The 21354-nt window shown below is 36.8% G+C and overlaps 1 protein-coding gene and 1 long non-coding RNA gene across 6 annotated transcripts; both read right to left on the bottom strand.

Annotated features, from left to right (window-relative positions):
* Nucleotides 1–926: 926 nt before the first annotated feature.
* LOC113361064 lies at nucleotides 927–3099 on the bottom strand. 2 transcript variants are annotated; one of them, XM_026604438.1, is made up of 7 exons: nucleotides 2574–3099; nucleotides 2300–2437; nucleotides 2127–2195; nucleotides 1956–2027; nucleotides 1689–1840; nucleotides 1377–1578; nucleotides 927–1273 (listed from the first exon to the last, which is right to left on the bottom strand). In XM_026604438.1, exons 1-7 carry the CDS (start codon nucleotides 3069–3071, stop codon nucleotides 1229–1231), a joined length of 1176 nt encoding a protein of 391 aa, XP_026460223.1. In that variant the 5' UTR covers nucleotides 3072–3099; the 3' UTR covers nucleotides 927–1228. The 2 variants fall into 2 exon arrangements, with proteins under 2 accessions (XP_026460223.1, XP_026460224.1); XM_026604439.1 differs by having other exon boundaries at nucleotides 2300–2433; nucleotides 2574–2650.
* A 1020-nt stretch (nucleotides 3100–4119) lies between these two features.
* Nucleotides 4120–8323, bottom strand: LOC113355645. 4 transcript variants are annotated; one of them, XR_003362499.1, is made up of 7 exons: nucleotides 7712–8323; nucleotides 7483–7610; nucleotides 7335–7369; nucleotides 6466–7198; nucleotides 6216–6358; nucleotides 4890–5150; nucleotides 4120–4799 (listed from the first exon to the last, which is right to left on the bottom strand). It is a non-coding gene; the product is annotated as an uncharacterized LOC113355645 (long non-coding RNA). The 4 variants fall into 4 exon arrangements; XR_003362497.1 differs by having other exon boundaries at nucleotides 4120–5150; nucleotides 6466–6558; nucleotides 6691–7198; nucleotides 7712–8322; XR_003362496.1 differs by having other exon boundaries at nucleotides 4120–5150; nucleotides 7712–8322.
* Nucleotides 8324–21354: the final 13031 nt, after the last annotated feature.

Here is a 21354-nt window from a genome sequence, read left to right as displayed (position 1 = left end):
GTTGGCATTGAGGCATATCCATGGAATTGAGTTAGCCAAAACTCAAGGATGATGCAAGAAGGTATAATAGGCCAAGAGTTGGCCTATGCATTAGTTCAAGGCTAGCCAAATCTTGAACAGTGCAAGCAAGCTAGTAATGCAAGAGTGACATAACTATTGTCGAGAAATTGGCAAAGTGAAGCATATGACGTATGAGTAACCAGAATGAGCTAAGGAAGTGGCCGAGATGATTGCAACACAACAGTTGTGCAATATGGAGGCCAAGTTCAGTAACGCGCAACAGTTGTACAATACAGAGGCCAAGTCAGTAAAGCGCAACAATTGTGCAATATGGCTCAAGTGACGGTTTGGAGTTGGTTACTGGCTTCAAAAGCATGCCAAAGGCGCGAGACAAAGTAGAATGGTTATAAAGAAAGTTTATAAGTGTGGAAGAGAGTTCATAACTTCTTAAGAACATGTGTTGGATGATGGCGCGAGTTTAAAGAGAGAAATTGGCCAAGTTGGCACAATTAGTGGCGGTTATGGAACTGCTTTATGGGACAGATGGATGTCCCATGCGTGTGCAACGGTTGTGCACGGTTTTTGCCAGTAAAACTGCTGTATAAATAGTGCTAAGGCATGAAAAATTCAGCAGGCTTACATAGGAGAGTGTGAGACTCAAATTGAGAGAGTTTTTGTAAGGATGAGGCTTGGTTCAAGAGGAACAAGCCGGTGTAAGTCCCTAAGTGGGCAAGTTTTGTATATCTTCCCTTTGATGCAATAAAATGAGTTGATTGTGTCATGTTCTAAGTGTTCTTGGTTAACTGGTTGTTGTTGGCAATGTATGGCAATGTTTGAGTGCTTTATGGTAAGCATTTGAGAAGTAAAGAGAAGTGAAATAATGCTAAAAGACTTCCGCTGTAAAACTAAAGAGTTGGTTGTTTGTATTGGTGCAAATTTATAAGGCTGAAGCGCAGGTGGATGAAATTTGATTAACGCTGTCGAGTTACACTTCGGCAGAAATTTACAAGAGGCATTTGGAGGTGTGACAATAGGCTTAGACTTACCCCTGGTGACAGACTGAGCACATTGAACATTATCCCCCTTAATAAGTATAGTGTACAAACCCTAATTATATGTACAACTTGTTCATAATGGGCTCGCACTTCCGACCAATTTAGTGTCCACAGAAGTATGGGGGTTACAACCATAACCAGTACATATGTGTAGCCGAGTGACTAAAATCTAACTAATCCAATCTGAATTCCTCAAGCCAAATCAACACTTCATTCCTCTTCAATGCAAACCACAAAAGAAAAGAAAAATAAAAGAGTTAGTTTCATTCAAGTGTAAACAAATTTGAAATAACTATGCAAAAACAACTACTATGTGAATACCATTTTATATTTGCCACTTGAGTCTTTGTATCGAGCAAGCAAGAAAGTTTCTTTAGGTTCTAGACCATCTCTTAGAAGCGCACAACGAAGTTTCTTCATTTGTTTGATAACAATCTCCTCAGTGGGATTTCCAGAGAAATTTGATACCACGGCAAAGCCTTCTTCAATCCTTTTCAAGGTAAGTTCTTCACTGTTGTAGGATCTTACCAGAGAAAAGACACAACAACAACATTGTTAATAATTTTGTATATTGGTGCCATTTATGGTGGTAGGAATTGTTTGTATGGATGACTTCATGATCCTACTTCCTACCTGCTGAAATCTTTGTCTAGTGGCAGGAAATGACTTCGGGTGGATATTTCCGATTGTGCATATGTCTCGAATGCTTGAACGTATCCGGTAGAACTTGAGAGCTCATTTCCTCCTTCAGTTTCTATGATAACAAAGGGAGAGTACTGTCGAACCTGCCATATTCAGCCTATGGATTAATCTAAAGAAACAGATAGCCACACCATTGAAAGTGTGGCACTTGTTTTTTTCAATAGAAGAAACACTTGCATTTGTATGTGTAGTATGTACCTCATAATCTGAAGTTCTTTTTAGTATTTGATAATGTGGAGATTCTGAATCCGGGTTCATGGAAATTCCTAGCTGTAAAGAGTTCACAAAATGGGAATCCCGTCACAAGAAAGCAACGACTTGCACTAATCATGTCTTACAAACTACCTGAAAAAAAAAAAGAATATATACCTGTTCTATAACATCCATCAATCCCTCTATTGAAAAATATTCATTTTGCTCTATGGAGTCCCATATATCCTGCGCCAAAAATGTGAGACATCAAAACACACATTGCGCATATATATTCTATACAAAAGTCGATTTCTTGCAAATGTGTTGAGTGGAATAAAATGAAGTCTTACAACATGACTGCAGAATTTATGGTTCTCCGGATTGATATGCATGATAGATGTTCCTGTTACAACTAGCCGAGGTTTCCAAGGTACGGTCATTAGCTTCATCACTGCGGTCCACCTCGTTGATATCTCATAAGGTCCTGTCTACTAACTAATAATGTCAATTCCACATTTTTTTTGAGAGAAGAAAAGCACAAGATATATGCACAACATTATAAAGAAAAGGGGTCATGCGGGGATGGGATGGTTGAAAATTGAATACAAGAAAGAGTACAGGTACCTGTTTGGCATAGTGCAACTGAATCTCTGGCTTGAAAAGATTCTTCAACATAAAAATATAAGCAAGATAGCCATAAATACTGTCATATTTTGTGATCGGGTCTCGAAATCGAAGATTTTCATCATACATAGTATGATCAATCCCTTGATCATCAAATACATGTGGTATGTCCTCGTACAAGAAGTCAACGAGCCGGTTCATATCCACGGTCGTGTTCCTCGCCGGAGATGATTTTTGGTCAACGAACCTTCCAATCAGTTGCTCTTCCATGAATCTAAACGATGAGCTGACCCAATTCCAGTTAATCGAAACATTTTCTTCATAAGTATCATGATTGTTAGGATCAGTAGCTGTTCTTATGGATTCTAACCTACAAGGTTTGACAGGATGTAGTAGACTGCTGCTGCTTAATCCCTTGTATCTGGAACTCGAACTCATGGAAAAGCATGGATGGATGGAAGTTGGATGCAAATATTGGTTGGGAAAAGCGGCAGCCATTTTTGGAAAAGAAGAAGTTATTGCTTAATTTTCTTTCTCAAAACTAGTAGTATATCACTATAAATAGAGTAATACTGCAAAACTCCTCTTGTCACGTGGTCAAAGCAGGATGAAAGTGTAACAAATGACAAAAAATGATTGACAAACCAAGGCTCGAGCATTGCTAAAACCATTTCTATCATTTTATGAGATGGTCCATGCTCACTTGGTCCGTAATATATATATCTTGGAACTTGGAAGGTCTCCGCCAAAAGACTTGCTCTAATGGCTGCGAAAGCCATATGGAACTAGCCCCAGCTTTCACTCTTTGAGCTTGATTGTTTGAGCAGAAACCCTGTCCACTAGCTTAAGACCCTACATGCATAAGATTAGGCAGAGACAGGTGTATGGGGAGTAGCTTATGATCAACTGATATTTTGGAATGCGTGTTTAGAGATATTTTGGGTTGCGTGTTTGCAGAAATGTAGTACCGTGACTACCGTCACGCATTGCATTTTGGAATAAGCTAAATTGGAGCACATGCAGTTGCTATCAAGCCCAGGGAAAATCCGGGAGAATTCCCAAAAAAATCTTCTTGGGAGGAGCATGAATCAGTGTTATGCTGCATTCATCCGAGGGGAAATCCAAGAGAGATTTTGTGAAATTCTCTAGGAAACATGGCTTGTTCAAGGCTGCAAATGCCTAGAATTATTACTTGTACAACACACAAGTATGAAAACTCAACATGACTGGATTCATCCAAGAAGCACATGTTTGTCAAATTGCCAATAATAGAGAAGCCCCACCAGACACGGTGGTCCAAAAACAGTCATTCTCTCTGCGGTTTGAATTTCAAGGTGGCGTGATTAACTTCATCTTTGCAGTTTCAATCCATGACCAATAGCTATGTATCGCCACCTCCCTAATTTACGTCGTTGATTTAATCTATTTTAATAAAAAAAAACAATTCACATCTGGCTGACTGGGCTGAAATAAATTTGATTCAGATTCAAATTACAAATCAAATTACACTGAAATTCAAATTCAGATGAAACACAAACAATAATTCTTTTCATATAAAATGAAAATTCCATTATTTTAAAGTTGTAAATTTAGTTCAAAATCATACAAGAAAGGATTCATGTCCTAAAGAGAAGTGCTACAACTAAAGCAAAAACTAAATCAATTATAAGGATTCTCAGTGTTTCTGATCGGGAAACCAGCTTCCTTGGTCACAAAACATACTCCCTCTGTACCTATTATATAGGCGGAATTTTGGATTTTGCTTGTACCATTAAATAGGCGGAATCCTATTTTCAAGATAAATTTTTCCTACATATACCCTTATTTATGATACATAGGTAATTGTATTGAGAATAAGACAAACGGCAAGACAAGAAAAAACATGTAAAATTATGAATTCCAAGTAATTTTCTTAATCTAAGAGAATAGTCTCTCACCGCCTATATATGTGGTACGGAGGGAGTAGAACTTTAAACTCTCATGGTCAAGAAAAAGGTATTCAACTCTACCAATCGCTATTGCAGGTATAAGCAGTAGCCATGGTACCTGTCTAAATGAAGCAACTTCCAATCGTCTGGTATACGGTAACACCAATGCCGCAGCAACCATAAGAAATAATTCACAATCACAGTGACTGATAATTTTGCAACCCTTCAACGATCTTGCAGTCATAGGCAGCAGCACCTTTCTGAATAGCTTCAGTTACTTTTTTTATTATGCAGAACACTACAAAAAAATCATCAGTAGAAGAATCATTATAATGGCGGAACATGAAGCTTTTTGTGTCACGAGTTACTTTATAGGATTTAGACTCACAGTCTCCCACATCAAGACAGTGAAGAGCTTCACTCTAACTGACAAAAGCACATTCAGTACTATTTTGTCCTAACGGAAGAGCTATGGCAAACTGAAGCATGCAAAAAACTTCTAAATCAGTAGAAAATGATATAAAGCAAAATCAACTTCCTCATAATTTATATTTGCAAACTAGATAGCCTCCACCGGAAGCCGTAGCCAAGCCTGTAAAGATGATCCGAAAAGCAGTCCATACCGACCTTGCTCCACTGGTACTTTGACCTGTTGGTTACCCAGAATAAGTCAAACAAATCAATCCATGATTCTGAGGAACGTAAATCTAACAACTCAGGTCAGTTCGTGGACAATATCAAGTCTCGGTTAATCAAATGCTACATTACAACCACTATCACAACACTCGGGAATTAGTCCCATAAAATTTACAGGAGACCTTAGATAGCAATTCACATTAGCAACTGAGATTCATCACTCATGCAAGAACAAGAGCAACCTACTTAAATTTAGTTTTTAAAAACATATGGCACCATACATTGCAGATTTAGAGCCTGTTTCCATATGAATACTAGTGGTAAAATATGCCCACTAAGATACTGAAATTAAAAATATCCTATGGAAGGCCTCTCTGTCCCACTCACTATTTCTCTGAAAGAAAAGTGGCCGTAAACAAATATCACACCTACACAACTAGTGCCAGGTCCATGAGCTTAGATCACTATAATATAATTTTCATACATAAGCAAAATCTAGAATAGAAGACTGCAATTCCTCCTGATATGATCTTAAACAGGACTGTGAAATCTGGAATACAAGAATGCATTTCCTCGTGATGTGATCTTAAACAGGATTGTAATGATTCCAAACAATACTAATATGATTCTAGAAACATGCAGGGACGGACCCAGAAATTAGTGTATGATAGGGCTAAAATTTATGCAATTTTTTTTTTTTTTGGGTCTGCAAGATATCGAAAAGTTTAAGGTAGAAGCTTTTTCTTGGTGCAAATATATCATACGTCGCTTATCAAACAGCCAAATCCCAATAGTTTCCAAACATTTATGGCGATCAGTGCACTATATATCACCTCACTGGTAAGGCTGCAACATGAATCACAAAAAGCCTTATGAAATTCCAAGTGCTTAGCTCCCCATGAAACTAGATGAGTAATAAAGACTAAAATGAGATATTTTTATAGACACAACATTCTACAGAACTATCGGGTGAGATAAGAAAAATACTATAGCAGTTTAACTAATATGGACTACATACAGCAGTATTGGGTTTTCACAATGTCAGAGCATAGATAACATAATGGGTCAACTGTCTCACCCCATCCGTAAGCTTATACCATGTTTTTAACTTTTGCCACCCCTTAAGTCGCCATCAGTTATTCGCGGCAAACAGTGGATTCATAGCTGATCTTACCAAAGGTCGGACTGAGAGTTATATAATCATGCATCAACCTTGATTTCCTGTAACAAGTATACAAAGTTTGCTTTTGAATGATTTACTGTAACCATACAAGTGTATCATTTAGTGGAAAGCTGGATGAAAGGAATTTATAGAGTTTAATTAGTACCTTCTTCATGTAATTTTCAACAAAATATGGTACTTGGGGATGACTCTTGAATCCACCGAAGACAGTTCCCTTCCAAACACGTTCAATGACCAGCTGAAAAGGGCAATTTATACTTGTTAACCTGATGCTGCAATGCTGCAACACCCATTAAATAAATAGCACAGTGATCGAATACGAATTTATTTATAAACTTTAAGAAAAATGGTATCGATATTGAATTGGCACCTGCGGAAGCAACAACAACACGATATCCAGAAAGAAAAAACTCCCGCACCAAATCAACAAAGTAGACAACAAAAATCTATCGGAAACCAGACATTTTAAAATGTTACTATATGCAAACATATGTACAACAGCTGCCATACTTCGGTCGATTCATCTAAAGACTCTAAGAGTCTTAGTAAATAAAGCAATTATTATCAACAAAACCTCACCAGTACATATTCAATGTAAAGGCTTTGCAATTCTTTAAGCCATTTTATCAAACAGTGACTGAGCACTGTCAAAAATTGTTAGTGCTTCAAATTTTTGAGTACGGGCTAACACAAAAATAAAGTAAATATGTATACTAAAGAGATTATTTAGCAAATCTAAGGACGGGTTACAGCCCTGGTTAGCCCCTTGCTAGGCCCGTCCCTGGAAACATGGAATCATGCATACCCTCTGTAAGAGAGACATTGCACTATAGTTTCTGCAAAATTAAAATGGACCATCTCAAGATGATGAGCAATATCTGGAGAGTTAACAGTGAAGGCTTTCAAAAAGACACTGAATTTAAATCAATTTAAGCATGTAAGATAAGATGAATAAACAAACACATAACCTATCACCATCTACTTATTTGTTATATAACCCAAACATTAGGATACTGCCAGCAGCTTCTTGGGAAAAAGAATGGTTGGACCTGCAGCAAACAAAAACAAGCATAAGATAAAATAAAAACACCACAACCACCACCACCACCACAACCACCATCCCACCACCAAGATCTAAGCATAAAATCAAATATAAACTCACCCAGAAACTCAAAACATGAAATCAAAGTCTAGAATGACTAAAATCATGATAAAAAATGAAGAATCAGAGAGAGGGAGAGGGTTAATTAGTTTATTTATTTCCACCAGCTCTTCTCTTGACAGTGAACCCTGAAATTAGAAATCCCTAAAATCAAAATCCCCTAAAAAAGCAGTTAACTAAGAGAACAATGAAGGAAAAAGCGATAAGAAATTGAGCAAAAGAGATTTACCCTTTTTGATGTATAGATGGAAAACAACATCAAAAATCCTAAAATCATTAAAACCCCAAAACATGCAGTTTCACCAAAAGAATGATAAAAAGAAAAACCGAGATGAAGGGGGTTGTGTATTTAGGGTTCATGAGTTGAGTAATTTCAGATAAAGAAGACGTTTTGGATGGTGGTGTTTGAATTCAGGTTAATTGAATTAAGGATTAGGGATTTGAAGTGATTTCAATATTTAGGAAATTAGGGGAAAGAACATGAAGAAGCTGTTGGTCTTATTGATGCAGGGATGGAGGAAAGAAGTGATTTAATGGAATGGATTTGTGGCTGTAGTTTAGGTTTTGTTGAGATACAGGGGATGTGGAGTTTGATTTTGAATTGAAGGTGATGGCTTGGGCTGTTGTTGGAGTACGCTCTGATTTACTGTTCCTAAAATGCCCAATGAACATGTTGCAGTAATATTTTACTCAGCTTCGTGGCCGGAGACCTTTATAACAGCCAGCAGAGAATATTCATTGGTTTTAGAAGTTGGAACAAGCTATAGAGAATTTGTTAATATTTTTTCATAGTTTTTATCAGTCATTGCCCTCGCGGTTTCTTTTAATGCTTCCTGCAAGATTTTCTCTTGCGTTTAATATTTTCGTGCATTTGTGTGCTTTATGGGTTTTGGTTTTTGGATTTTATAGGAAGCAATTGTGAGTACCTTTTTTATGGTTTTAGTTTTCTTCTGTCTATTTTTTTATATTCAATCTTTTCAGAAAATAAACAGAATAAATCAAATTCAGATTTCTTTTGATTTTATTTTTGATGTTCATATATTATTGGATATTGATTGTTCTTTATTAGGGTAAAATCTTTTGATTCAATCTTCAATTTTATGGTCTGTACTTCTTAAGAAGCAAAATACTCGGCAGTTACATTTATATATAGTCTCCCTCACGTAAGTTTACATTTTTTTTTCAATAACCAGTTGTTGTTTTAAGACGGTTCTCCTTTCCTTTATTTGGTTTTTGCGATGAAAATAGGTAAGCCTTGATATTGATTGTTAATGTGGTTGCTTTAATAGTTAATTTTTTAAATAGCTCGGCACTTCAAATATCTTGTTGTCTTCCACAACTTTCACATCATCTTAATGAATGTATCGTGTTCTGCGGTCCACAACCAAGAAATACTTAACAATGGTTCACCTTTTTTGAATTTCAAAACTGAAAATGTGGCAATATGACATGAATGCAGGTAAATATTTATTTCATAAAATCATTTCCTTTTTAATGATGTACGTGCATCTATTTCTATAGATCCGAAAGTAGTTGCGTCAGCTTCAGCCACTCGAATTTTTGATATGATCTTTTTTATGTTTCGTCAAACGAATGGCATATTCTTCTGGAAACCCTAGTCAGCTTTGCAATAACAAACTTTAAACAATGTATTCTATTCATATTGTAGTTTTTGAATAGCTTCTTCTGTATGCTTAATGTAGTAATCAGCTTTGTAATACAAAGCTTTGTAGAATGTCGTGTATTCAAATTGTGATATTTGATTTTTCTTAAATACTAAATAGAACTTGGTTTTCATACTTTGGGTTAATCATCAATTGATTGTAAAAGATTAGTACTACCCCGTGATTCACAATGGGTACTGCGACATGCTTCTTTAGTACTAGCTCCCTCCCTATGCAATATCACATGTATACCCTATGGATGATTATATTCTTTTTTTGAAGCATGTAATGGATGAATTTGAACCCTTAACATTCATGGATCATCCCTAGATATGCCTTTATGAACAATATGTTTACATAAAAGCTCAGCTAAGTTATGCCATGCATGGGATTTTCCGTCGTATAACAAGTTTGGAGTTCATCTTTCTTGGTTCTATACGGTAAAATCATTCAAAGGTTAAAAGTTGGCCGAGTTTAAATTTTAGGTTTCTTTACAAGAAAATATATTTTTCCGTCTAAATCTTAATCATGGCTTCCCAATTCGTGATTTTTCGAATTTTAAAAGTTTGGGTATTCAATTGAAGATGTTTTTATGTATTCTGCTAAATATATTATTCTATCGCCGGATGTCATTGTTGTCCTACCGTTTGCTCTTTGCTGCTAGCCTAAACTTGAGTTTGATAGCTTCAGTTTGTTGATTTGTGTAAATTGATTCAGACATGCAGATACTTGATTAAATTATTCTCCCTGTACGAACCGATAATTGATTTGTGCAAATTAAACATCTTCTTCCATGTCTCAACTAGATCAACATTATTAGTAATTTCAATATTAGTGTTTCTTTTTTTCAAATCTTGGATTTTGTACCTTTCAGCAAATTCTAGAGTTTTATATTATTGTTTTTTTTGTGTCGCATAAATTTGCTACACAATGTCAATTAAATCAGCTTCTTTCTATTGTTTGATTCTGTCTCGGCTTATTACCATTCATATCATCTTGGTCCCTACTTCACCAATTGGATTCAAATATCTAAATTGCTTCCTCTTTCATTCTAATGGTTTCTTTTACGTAATGATATCTTTACTGCACTGTGATTTTTCTCCCGGTGTTGGATTTGTCTATAACGCATGTCCTGTAGCCTGTAGGGATTCTCAAGCGTTGATAAACGTTGGTTTCGGGAAACAAAGCAGAGTTAAACATAAATCACAAGGATTGATATGCAGCTTTATCTCAGTACATTGTCGGTTTAAAGATGGGAAATTTTCAGAGATTTTTAGTAAAATTGATGCTACTCGATTAACAAAAAAGATTCTGTTTTTGGTTAGGTTGGTGACTACCTATTGGCATGGCAACAAGGTTTCTTTTGGAAGCGGCTTTGGATTCTTCGTGTAAGATTAGATTTTATGTCTTTGGGAGGGTTGTGAAGAGAAATTTAAGTTTTTGAAAAAGGTACTGGTGGTGTTTTGACCGGTGATATCGCTATTGGATTACCGTTGAGGCTTCAGATATTGCTGTTACTGTGATGTTCTACTCAATGTGAGTCTTTTCTTTTGCGGATTTTTCTCTTGAAATCCAATCTTAATTGAATACCTAAAGTTACTATTTTTTTTGTGTATAGGGTTCTTACATTTGTAATGTTTTTTTTCCATCTAACCAGACGATTGCGTGAGTGCGATGTAGATAGAAGTAATGGCTACCCAGACGGTGAAAGTTAGTTTGTCTGATTCTTTCCTTGGTTTCGGCCTTGGTAAGATTGAGTAAAACCTTTTTGAATACTGAATTTGCTTGATTTAAATAGTTGTTTACTGATGTGTGTAATTTGCAGGTGATTTATAAATGTGCAGGCCATTCCATCTATAATTTATTGTTATTGATTACTTAGCGATTTCTTTAATATTTTCAGCCTAGGTGAGTGCCTCAGCATGGCTCTATTGAACCGCATGTAAGTTACTTTCTGATTTATATTACTCAAAGATTAGTAATTTAAGATTGACTTGAACATGGACAAAGAGTACTCACCGAGTTTCACTAACTTATGTCTACGTGAAACTATGTTGTCAGATAAATTTGATAAATTTATAACCTACAGGCAGTTTGAACGTTCATTTAAGATCACGACCATCACTTTTGATTCCGTAGAAACAATGTGTTTTAGTGGATGACTAATCTTGATATGTTGGACTTGATTCAACTAATCCAAAAAGCCATGTAGAAGTAGCATCCACTTAAGTAACCTCTAAATGGTATTACTGTAGTACCCTACCAAATGGGTACCCATTTTTCTTCTTAATTTGCTTATCTAATGGAAGATAGGACTTCTGAGTTTGTAGGAATGGGTTTAGCGAGAGCAGAAGACAGAAAATAGAAAATGTAGGAGCTGATGATGTTTTTGTTGTGGATATTGGAGATGCTGAGATTAATAAAAAGTAAAAAATTGAAAGGGGTTTCTGAGTTTGTATATGCAATTCAGGTAGCGAGGGGGTATTGCTTTATTTGCTCAACTTACGAACTGTTATAGAATAGGAATCTCTAAAGTTAACTTGCTCATAATAGGAAACATGAATCTCTAAGTTCACTGTTGCATCTTTGCTTTCAGTTAAAACCTGCAAAAGCAATTGAGAATGAGAACTATGTTTTAGCAGTTGGGATTCGAGATCAAAATTCCAAATGAGATAATGGCACGATAAAATGACGTTATTAGAACTGTTTATGTGTTGTGACATTGATCAACATGTTACGTAGTCTCACATTCAAGCTTTACTATATTCTTGAGTAATTTTTTATTTGTGTATATATTCTTGAATCCATATGTCCACGAGTACCATTGCTTTGTCAATTAATTTACTGGAGAACAACTTGCAGCACTCTTTGTAGGAACCTCTTTGATGTCATATGTGAAGCATTTTATACAAGTTATTCCATAGTTCCAAGGGGTTAGGACCCATAATTTGCAATCTTTCACTGCTCAATTTGTGTATTCCTATGGATACAACTACTTTAAGAAGTTATATCTTAGAAAGAGCAGATCTAAATATATTGGAACCAATTGAAAACTCGATGATTATTGTTGTCGGGGCTTTCAATGCAATAGTAAGACATGTATTATCTTCTTTTGTGCTAAAATACTTTGCTTAGTTGGATGGGAAACATCCATAAGCCTGTGACCTACCATTTTAAATCGTCTTCAGTTTATTTTTAGTAACTGGAGTCTGCAACTTTCTGTTGATGTGTACATGCTAAATAATATTCTATAATTTTTCGATTCACGTAGTAGTCTAATTACTTAGTTTACTTTGGATCCACTAGATACAACATCTTCAAGGATGCAGACAAGTGCCTTTGGGAAAAATGCAAAGGGCTCTGGGAAACCCTGTTGTACATGGAATATGCCTTTGATAGGCTTGGCATCTCGCTGCATTTGACCTCCAATCTACAGCTATTCAGGTATTCTTCAGTACCTAGAAATAGTAAACTTATACATGTGAAGATCATGTGCAAAGCCAAAGAGGAATCGTAGGTAACCTATTTTTTCCATTTGAACAGGATTCTGGAACTTTGTTTTCTTCAATCCATGTTTTATATATTTTCTTTCAACTCTCTTTTCTGTTGGTAGTGTTTTTTAATTTCTTTCTTTAAAATCCCCTGTTTAGATTTCAGTTATCTAATTTGGATCTTGGTCATTGATAGACGCATTTATGTGTCTATTTTGTTCTCAATATTCTGTATTGTTAGACTCGATTAAGTACTTATTGTGTTATTTTGTGTTTTTGTAGATGTTTTTAGAGAAATAAGCCTTTGCGGCGAAATGAGCTCAAAAAAGTGATGATTTACACCCCGGAGAAAAGTACTAAAGGCACCCCAGAAATGCACCGGAAGCGTCCCAGAAATGTACCGGAGGAACCCAGAAAAATTACTATTTCCACCCCAAAATTACTATTTCCACCCCAATTGCTAAAGGGACACCCGTACAGGATTAGGGGGAGGACACTTTTCTTCTCATAATTCAAATTTCATTTTTGGCGGGAAAATATATTCTCTCTCTGGCAGATTTTCAATCAACAAAATGAAGGTGTTGTGGTGCGATTCAATGGCTAAAAATTGGTAGGAAGATGTGATATAGCTTAAGGAATACAGTATGTGTGTCAGAATCGATCGAATTTGGCTAGAATCGGCTAAACAAGTCATCATCAGAGAACATGGCAGTCACGGGTTTGAGAGGATTTTTTGAGGGATTCGGACGTGTTATGATGATGCATGGAGGATTCTAGCACACTTTTGGACCGTGTAGAAGCTAAATAAGGGAGTATCAGAGGCTGTTTACGCGTGGAGAATCATTTCAGGGAAGAAAATATTCGGAAAATATTTTCTTTAAACACCGAGTAATGAAGATTATATGGAGTAATTGAGGGAGATTCAACGAGCTGTAGGTGTATAAATATGTTCCCTGGGAGTACTAGAGAGGCTGTCGAGAGTTGGGAGAAGAGAGGAGAGCCACAGACGCAGAAATCAAGAGTTGATCAAACTCTGCTGCTGCTGCTGCTGCTGATGAAGAACACCAAGAACACGAAGAACGGACTCGCAGAAGCAGTCGTTTATCAACAGTGAATGACTCACGTCCGTGGGTCGTAGGTGTGGGTCGTAGCGTTTCAGCGACAACAGCACCTCAGCTTTGTCGTTCCTTTTGGACGCCTTATGTGGGTCGCAGAATTCTGTTTTAGAACATTTACTTATCTTTCTCTTTATTGTAAACATCAATTGAGCTTAATAAAATATTTTGAGAGGTTTTCCAACATGATGAGTTAATTCCCTCGTAACCAAGGCAATGGAGGAAGCTATTCACGCAACATAAATGGGTAACTATTTCATTTAATTATATAATTCACCTAATCGCTGCTTTTGCAGAGTTTTAAATTGTTTGAATGATTGTCTTAATTATTTGTTATTCAGTTTGATAGGTTATGCTTGGTTTAATCTCTTGATAATCTATGCTTAAGGTTTACAAATAATGTTTGAGAATTTGTATGATTGATAGTGAATTAAAGATAAAAGAGGACTTAAGAATTGAATAGAGTTTTGAAATATTTATCATTCAATCTTGCGTAGTAGTGGAATCTAGTGTCTTGGTTACCTCTCGCCCAAAATTGTTAATATTTTGTATATATATTTTTATAAGTCTAAAAAAATCCTTTACCTTCACAAGTCTTAGAGTTCGAACCTTTATTACTACAACCCACGAAAAATCTTTAATCATTTTGGCGCCGCCGACGCGGATTTGTGCTTAGGTAGAATTTTTAGGTTTATTTTTTTTTTTTTATATATTTGTTCCTTTTTACTTTGTCTTTTTTGTCTTTGATTTACAGGTTCGAAGTGGAGCACTAAGGACTTGGAGAGGAAAAAGCTTAAAGAGAAAAGCGAAAAGAGAAGAAAAAAGGACAATTTTAGGATTTAATTTTTAATTTTTAATTTTTTTAGAGTGTGTGAGGAAAACTGTAATTTTTTTTTTTTTAATTTGGATTTTTTTGGACTTTATTCTGGACTTTGGACATTATTTTTTAAAACCCTACGGAAGGGTTATAAATTAAAAAAAAAAAAAAATTAAATACAAACTGTTTGCAGGAAGGACGACGATTACTATATCGTCTCGGCCCCTCGGGTTCGCACACGGCATAGGAGTCGTGGCCCGAGTCGACGACAACGGTTCATCGCCCGTCTGGTACGGGAGGTAAGTCCAATCGAAACACCCGCGAATCTCCTGCAAGCGGGTTACTGTCTGCCTTAAGGTGATAATTGTTTGAGGACGAACCGGACTGTCTTTATTTTCCTAGTAAAGGGCAAGGCCTGGCCTAAACAAGATAAGGGTTCGGATTTCATCACCGTTCTCTTCTTGCCCGCCTTAGGAAAACGAAACCGAACGCGAACCTAAGCTTTAAAATTTGGAATAGAACGAGACCGATAGGGTAACGAGCTTAATAGGAAACTCGTTCGAAAAATATTGGTTGCTCTTTAAGCACACTCCAAAGTTCATGACTGGTTTCTGTGAGTTGAATGCGTGACTGCGCCGCCTTGTGATAGCGGTGAGGCCTTGGGTATCAAAGCTCCACTGAGCTTCCCTCGCCTCAATTCAACTTACTTTGACTCGGATTGATTCCAGAGGGGTTTGCTCAAATTGCAACGAATTCCCTTTCGAAAGATAGAAGCTGGTCTAGAAACAATCTAAGTGGAGCCATCATGCTTTTTGTTTGCTAGAAATCTTTAGGTTTGTTTTGGTGGAGTCGAGTCGGCCTTGTTTGTGATTGTGTAGAATTCCCCTGCAATTAAGAATGTCGAGCTGGTATGATAGAAGCCAATACAATGAATATCGACCCGAATTTGAATATGGACATCATCAGTTTTATTACCATGGTGGGAATAGTGGTTGGGAACGCCAAACTCTTCAAGGTTATGGTTCATACCATGGTGAGCCCAATCACTATCCTCACAACCATCAGTCATACGAGAAAAATTCTGATAATTCCTCTTTACTTGAGTCGACACGTAAGTTAGCTGAGACAACACGTAAGTTCGCTGAAATGAATAACTTAGTTATGGACGAAAATAATGCAATGAGTGAACTTTCTTTACCTGGTTTCCTAGATTACGTCAGGAATTCATGTGAGTCGGCCCAAAAGCTTTTGTTAGAGACCCAGAATAGAACTTCTCTAAAAGATCTAAATTTCCAAAATAGTGTTTCCAATTTTACCCTTGATGTCAATAGTGAATATCTGCCTAATTTAGAGGACGAGGTTAGAATAAAAGACACTACTTATTTAGATAAGGTTCAATCATTTTCGTACTATGATGATGAGGATAGCAGTGATGAAGAATCTGAAATTTGTAGGCATAGTGATCAGGAGTCTAGTAATCCAATTGAGTTGTATAGTGATTATATTATTTCTAGTTCAAATCCAAATAATTTTTATGATTATTCACCTATTCAAAAGGACGAGGATTTGATTAGGGATACCACCGTTTTAGACGACGTAGTATTTCCTGTTTACGAAGCCGATAGTGGTTTAGAGGAACGGGTTCATTTCGAAAATACTGTTTTAGGGTCTAGCGACTTAGAAACAATAATCTTAGAAGAAAAAGATAGACCCGTAGAGATGAGTAAAGATGCACTACCTGATAATAACTTAGAAGAATCTCTTGAATATTTTAAGGACTCTGAAGATACGGAAATTCAAGAAATAATTAGAGGTCTATCTAGAGACACTGAAAACTCTAAGTTTGGGGGTGATTATCACTTCCCTAGTGCCTTACCTTTAACTCTCAGAAAGTTCCTACACTTAGGACTTGATATTTGTGCCTCGACCATTTTACAAGATTACCTTCATACTCGTTTTCCCGAGCCTAATGATGTCCATGAAGGAGTTCAGTCATTAGAAACCCATCCTCTGGTTGATGTGGTTTGCCCAGGCTATGATCCCCAGATTGACTTTTTTTCCCACCAAATAGTTTTTCAACTGTGAAACGTTTATATTCCAAATGTGTCGAATATTAAGTTGTGAGACTAGACCTAAATGCTTTAGGAAATTAGAATCGACACTTTGATTAAGAATGACCACTACTCTCATTGTGGTCAAATTTGTAAGTCAAATCTTATTGTCTTAGAGGATCCTCAGTTATTTAGGTTATTATCGTGCACTTCTAAGATCATATTTGAGTTTTTCCAGACTCTAGGACCTAATAATTTGGATCCAACCTATGAGGAAATGCATCCGAGGAAAATATTTTATTTGACCCTTTCATAGAACCTGAACCTGAACCACAATTAGATATAATATCTTAATCAGGAAACTAGATAAGGGCATGTTATTCTTGTTCACTTTCTTGGGTTATTGTAGTTTCCTTTGGTCAGCTCTTTTTCGTTTTAAAGACCCACAGTTATTTCGACTGTTACTTTATGGTTCGAGTTGACTAATCCTTTCCTAAGTCTGGCTGAAGACTTTAAACTTAGCACTTCTTGGGAGGTAACCCAATATTCTTGCGACACGGTAATATCCTTCCTTATCTCTTTTGCTTCAAGTGGTAACAGTTTCTCCTTGTTCATGCTTTTAGTTTCATCTTTAGAACATTGAGGACAATGTTAGATTTAAGTTTGGGGGTATGGGAGAAACTTTTTAGTTGCATAATAAATAAACTCCAGAGCCTAGAAATTTACGCCTATTAAGGATAGCACTAACCAATCTAAGTGGATGGAAACATTTTTGTTTTAGGAGTTGAGGAACCAATCTGACTAGATGGAAACATCTATAGAGTCTATTCATAAAAGCACAGAGCTCAGGTGTTAGAAATAACATGATAGTTTCGCCATATCTTGTCGAGTCCTTTTCACTTTCTATTTTTAGTTTTCTTTTGTTTCAAGTGATTTGGTGGGGCACACGATTCAAGTTGTTACCTTTGCTAGGGTGAAATAGAGTTACTGAGTTACCTTTTCAAAAAAAAAAAAAAAAAAAAAAAAATTATTAGACCGGACCAGTTAGACCAATCGGAATAAGTATTAACACTTGGATAGCAATATGCGTGTGTTCTCCCTGTTTCCGTCGCCTAAGCAAGCGTGGAATGCAGGACCCGTGGGAACTATCGTGTAATCTGCTGACAAGAAGCATGCGCTTGGATCCAAAAGATCTATTCATGCCGTTAAGTTAAAAAAAAAAAAATGGTTATTGTTATGTGTAGTCAACTGCTGGTTCCCTTGTATTTGCCAGTTTGTTGATCTAAATTTAAGTTATTGACCACTGGTTCCCTTGTATATGCCAGTGTGTTAATATTAGTCAGACCGGTATCTCAGTCATTTAGGTTAGGTTCATCTTGGCAGAGGCCTTCAGACAGATATGGGAAACACCGTTCACTTTTCAACCATCTACATTTTTCTTTTTCCATCTTCTTAATCTTTTCATGTGATTAGTCTGACTCCGAGTATGATGTCCATCGTGAAACTATCTTAGTAGAGCTCTGTCACTTATATGAATTTTAGTATGCTTGAGTGCAAACTCGTGTACACCAATTGGAATTTCGCATCAGGGTTCTTCCTCTTAGAGTCAATAATTGTATGCCAACCAAGGAGGTTCTTTAGTGCTTTCCAAGGTTCTGCGTAGATAGTTAGGGTCTGGAGTATTGGTTTTTGTGGGTACACCTCTGATAAACCCACCCGAGATTAACTCGGTCACTTTTCAAGAATAAATTTTGCTCGAGGACTAGCAAATAATAAGTTTGGGGGTATTTGATAGACGCATTTATGTGTCTATTTTGTTCTCAATATTCTGTATTGTTAGACTCGATTAAGTACTTATTGTGTTATTTTGTGTTTTTGTAGATGTTTTTAGAGAAATAAGCCTTTGCGGCGAAATGAGCTCAAAAAAGTGATGATTTACACCCCGGAGAAAAGTACTAAAGGCACCCCAGAAATGCACCGGAAGCGTCCCAGAAATGTACCGGAGGAACCCAGAAAAATTACTATTTCCACCCCAAAATTACTATTTCCACCCCAATTGCTAAAGGGACACCCGTACAGGATTAGGGGGAGGACACTTTTCTTCTCATAATTCAAATTTCATTTTTGGCGGGAAAATATATTCTCTCTCTGGCAGATTTTCAATCAACAAAATGAAGGTGTTGTGGTGCGATTCAATGGCTAAAAATTGGTAGGAAGATGTGATATAGCTTAAGGAATACAGTATGTGTGTCAGAATCGATCGAATTTGGCTAGAATCGGCTAAACAAGTCATCATCAGAGAACATGGCAGTCACGGGTTTGAGAGGATTTTTTGAGGGATTCGGACGTGTTATGATGATGCATGGAGGACTCTAGCACACTTTTGGACCGTGTAGAAGCTAAATAAGGGAGTATCAGAGGCTGTTTACGCGTGGAGAATCATTTCAGGGAAGAAAATATTCGGAAAATATTTTCTTTAAACACCGAGTAATGAAGATTATATGGAGTAATTGAGGGAGATTCAACGAGCTGTAGGTGTATAAATATGTTCCCTGGGAGTACTAGAGAGGCTGTCGAGAGTTGGGAGAATGAGGAGAGCCACAGACGCAGAAATCAAGAGTTGATCAAACTCTGCTGCTGCTGCTGCTGCTGCTGATGAAGAACACCAAGAACACGAAGAACGGACTCGCAGTAGCAGTCGTTTATCAACAGTGGAAATGACTCACGTCCGTGGGTCGTAGGTGTGGGTCGTAGCATTTCAGCGACAACAGCACCTCAGCTTTGTCGTTCATTTTGGACGCCTTCTGTGGGTCGCAGAATCCTGTTTTAGAACATTTACTTATCTTTCTCTTTATTGTAAACATCAATTGAGCTTAATAAAATATTTTGAGAGGTTTTCCAACATGATGAGTTAATTCCCTCGTAACCAAGGCAATGGAGGAAGCTATTCACGCAACATAAATGGGTAACTATTTCATTTAATTATATAATTCACCTAATCGCTGCTTTTGCAGAGTTTTAAATTGTTTGAATGATTGTCTTAATTATTTGTTATTCAGTTTGATAGGTTATGCTTGGTTTAATCTCTTGATAATCTATGCTTAAGGTTTACAAATAATGTTTGAGAATTTGTATGATTGATAGTGAATTAAAGATAAAAGAGGACTTAAGAATTGAATAGAGTTTTGAAATATTTATCATTCAATCTTGCGTAGTAGTGGAATCTAGTGTCTTGGTTACCTCTCGCCCAAAATTGTTAATATTTTGTATATATTTTTATAAGTCTAAAAAAATCCTTTACCTTCACAAGTCTTAGAGTTCGAACCTTTATTACTACAACCCACGAAAAATCTTTAATCATTTTGGCGCCGCCGACGCGGATTTGTGCTTAGGTAGAATTTTTAGGTTTATTTTTTTTTTTATTTATTTGTTCCTTTTTACTTTGTTTTTTGTCTTTGATTTACAGGTTCGAAGTGGAGCACTAAGGACTTGGAGAGGAAAAAGCTTAAAGCGAAAAGCGAAAAGAGAAGAAAAAAGGACAATTTAGTTATTTAATTTTTAATTTTAATTTTTTTAGAGTGGTGAGGAAAACTGTAATTTTTTTTTTTTAATTTGGATTTTTTTGGACTTTATTCTGGACTTTGGACATTATTTTTAAAACCCTACGGAAGGGTTATATAATTAAAAAAAAAAAAAAAAATTAAATACAAACTGTTTGCAGAGAAGGACGACGATTACTATATCGTCTCGGCCCCTCGGGTTCGCACACGGCATAGGAGTCGTGGCCCGAGTCGACGACAACGGTTCATCGCCCGTCTGGTACGGGAGGTAAGTCCAATCGAAACACCCGCGAATCTCCTGCAAGCGGGTTACTGTCTGCCTTAAGGTGATAATTGTTTGAGGACGAACCGGACTGTCTTTATTTTCCTAGTAAAGGGCAAGGCCTGGCCTAAACAAGATAAGGGTTCGGATTTCATCACCGTTCTCTTCTTGCCCGCCTTAGGAAAACGAAACCGAACGCGAACCTAAGCTTTAAAATTTGGAATAGAACGAGACCGATAGGGTAACGAGCTTAATAGGAAACTCGTTCGAAAAATATTGGTTGCTCTTTAAGCACACTCCAAAGTTCATGACGGTTTCTGTGAGTTGAATGCGTGACTGCGCCGCCTTGTGATAGCGGTGAGGCCTTGGGTATCAAAGCTCCACTGAGCTTCCCTCGCCTCAATTCAACTTACTTTGACTCGGATTGATTCCAGAGGGGTTTGCTCAAATTGCAACGAATTCCCTTTCGAAAGATAGAAGCTGGTCTAGAAACAATCTAAGTGGAGCCATCATGCTTTTTGTTTGCTAGAAATCTTTAGGTTTGTTTTGGTGGAGTCGAGTCGGCCTTGTTTGTGATTGTGTAGAATTCCCCTGCAATTAAGAATGTCGAGCTGGTATGATAGAAGCCAATACAATGAATATCGACCCGAATTTGAATATGGACATCATCAGTTTTATTACCATGGTGGGAATAGTGGTTGGGAACGCCAAACTCTTCAAGGTTATGGTTCATACCATGGTGAGCCCAATCACTATCCTCACAACCATCAGTCATACGAGAAAAATTCTGATAATTCCTCTTTACTTGAGTCGACACGTAAGTTAGCTGAGACAACACGTAAGTTCGCTGAAATGAATAACTTAGTTATGGACGAAAATAATGCAATGAGTGAACTTTCTTTACCTGGTTTC

The sequence above is a fragment of the Papaver somniferum genome, chromosome 3, assembly GCF_003573695.1.
Source record: "Papaver somniferum cultivar HN1 chromosome 3, ASM357369v1, whole genome shotgun sequence".
Classification (NCBI taxonomy): domain Eukaryota; kingdom Viridiplantae; phylum Streptophyta; class Magnoliopsida; order Ranunculales; family Papaveraceae; genus Papaver; species Papaver somniferum.
This window is presented reverse-complemented; position numbering and strand designations above follow the sequence as displayed.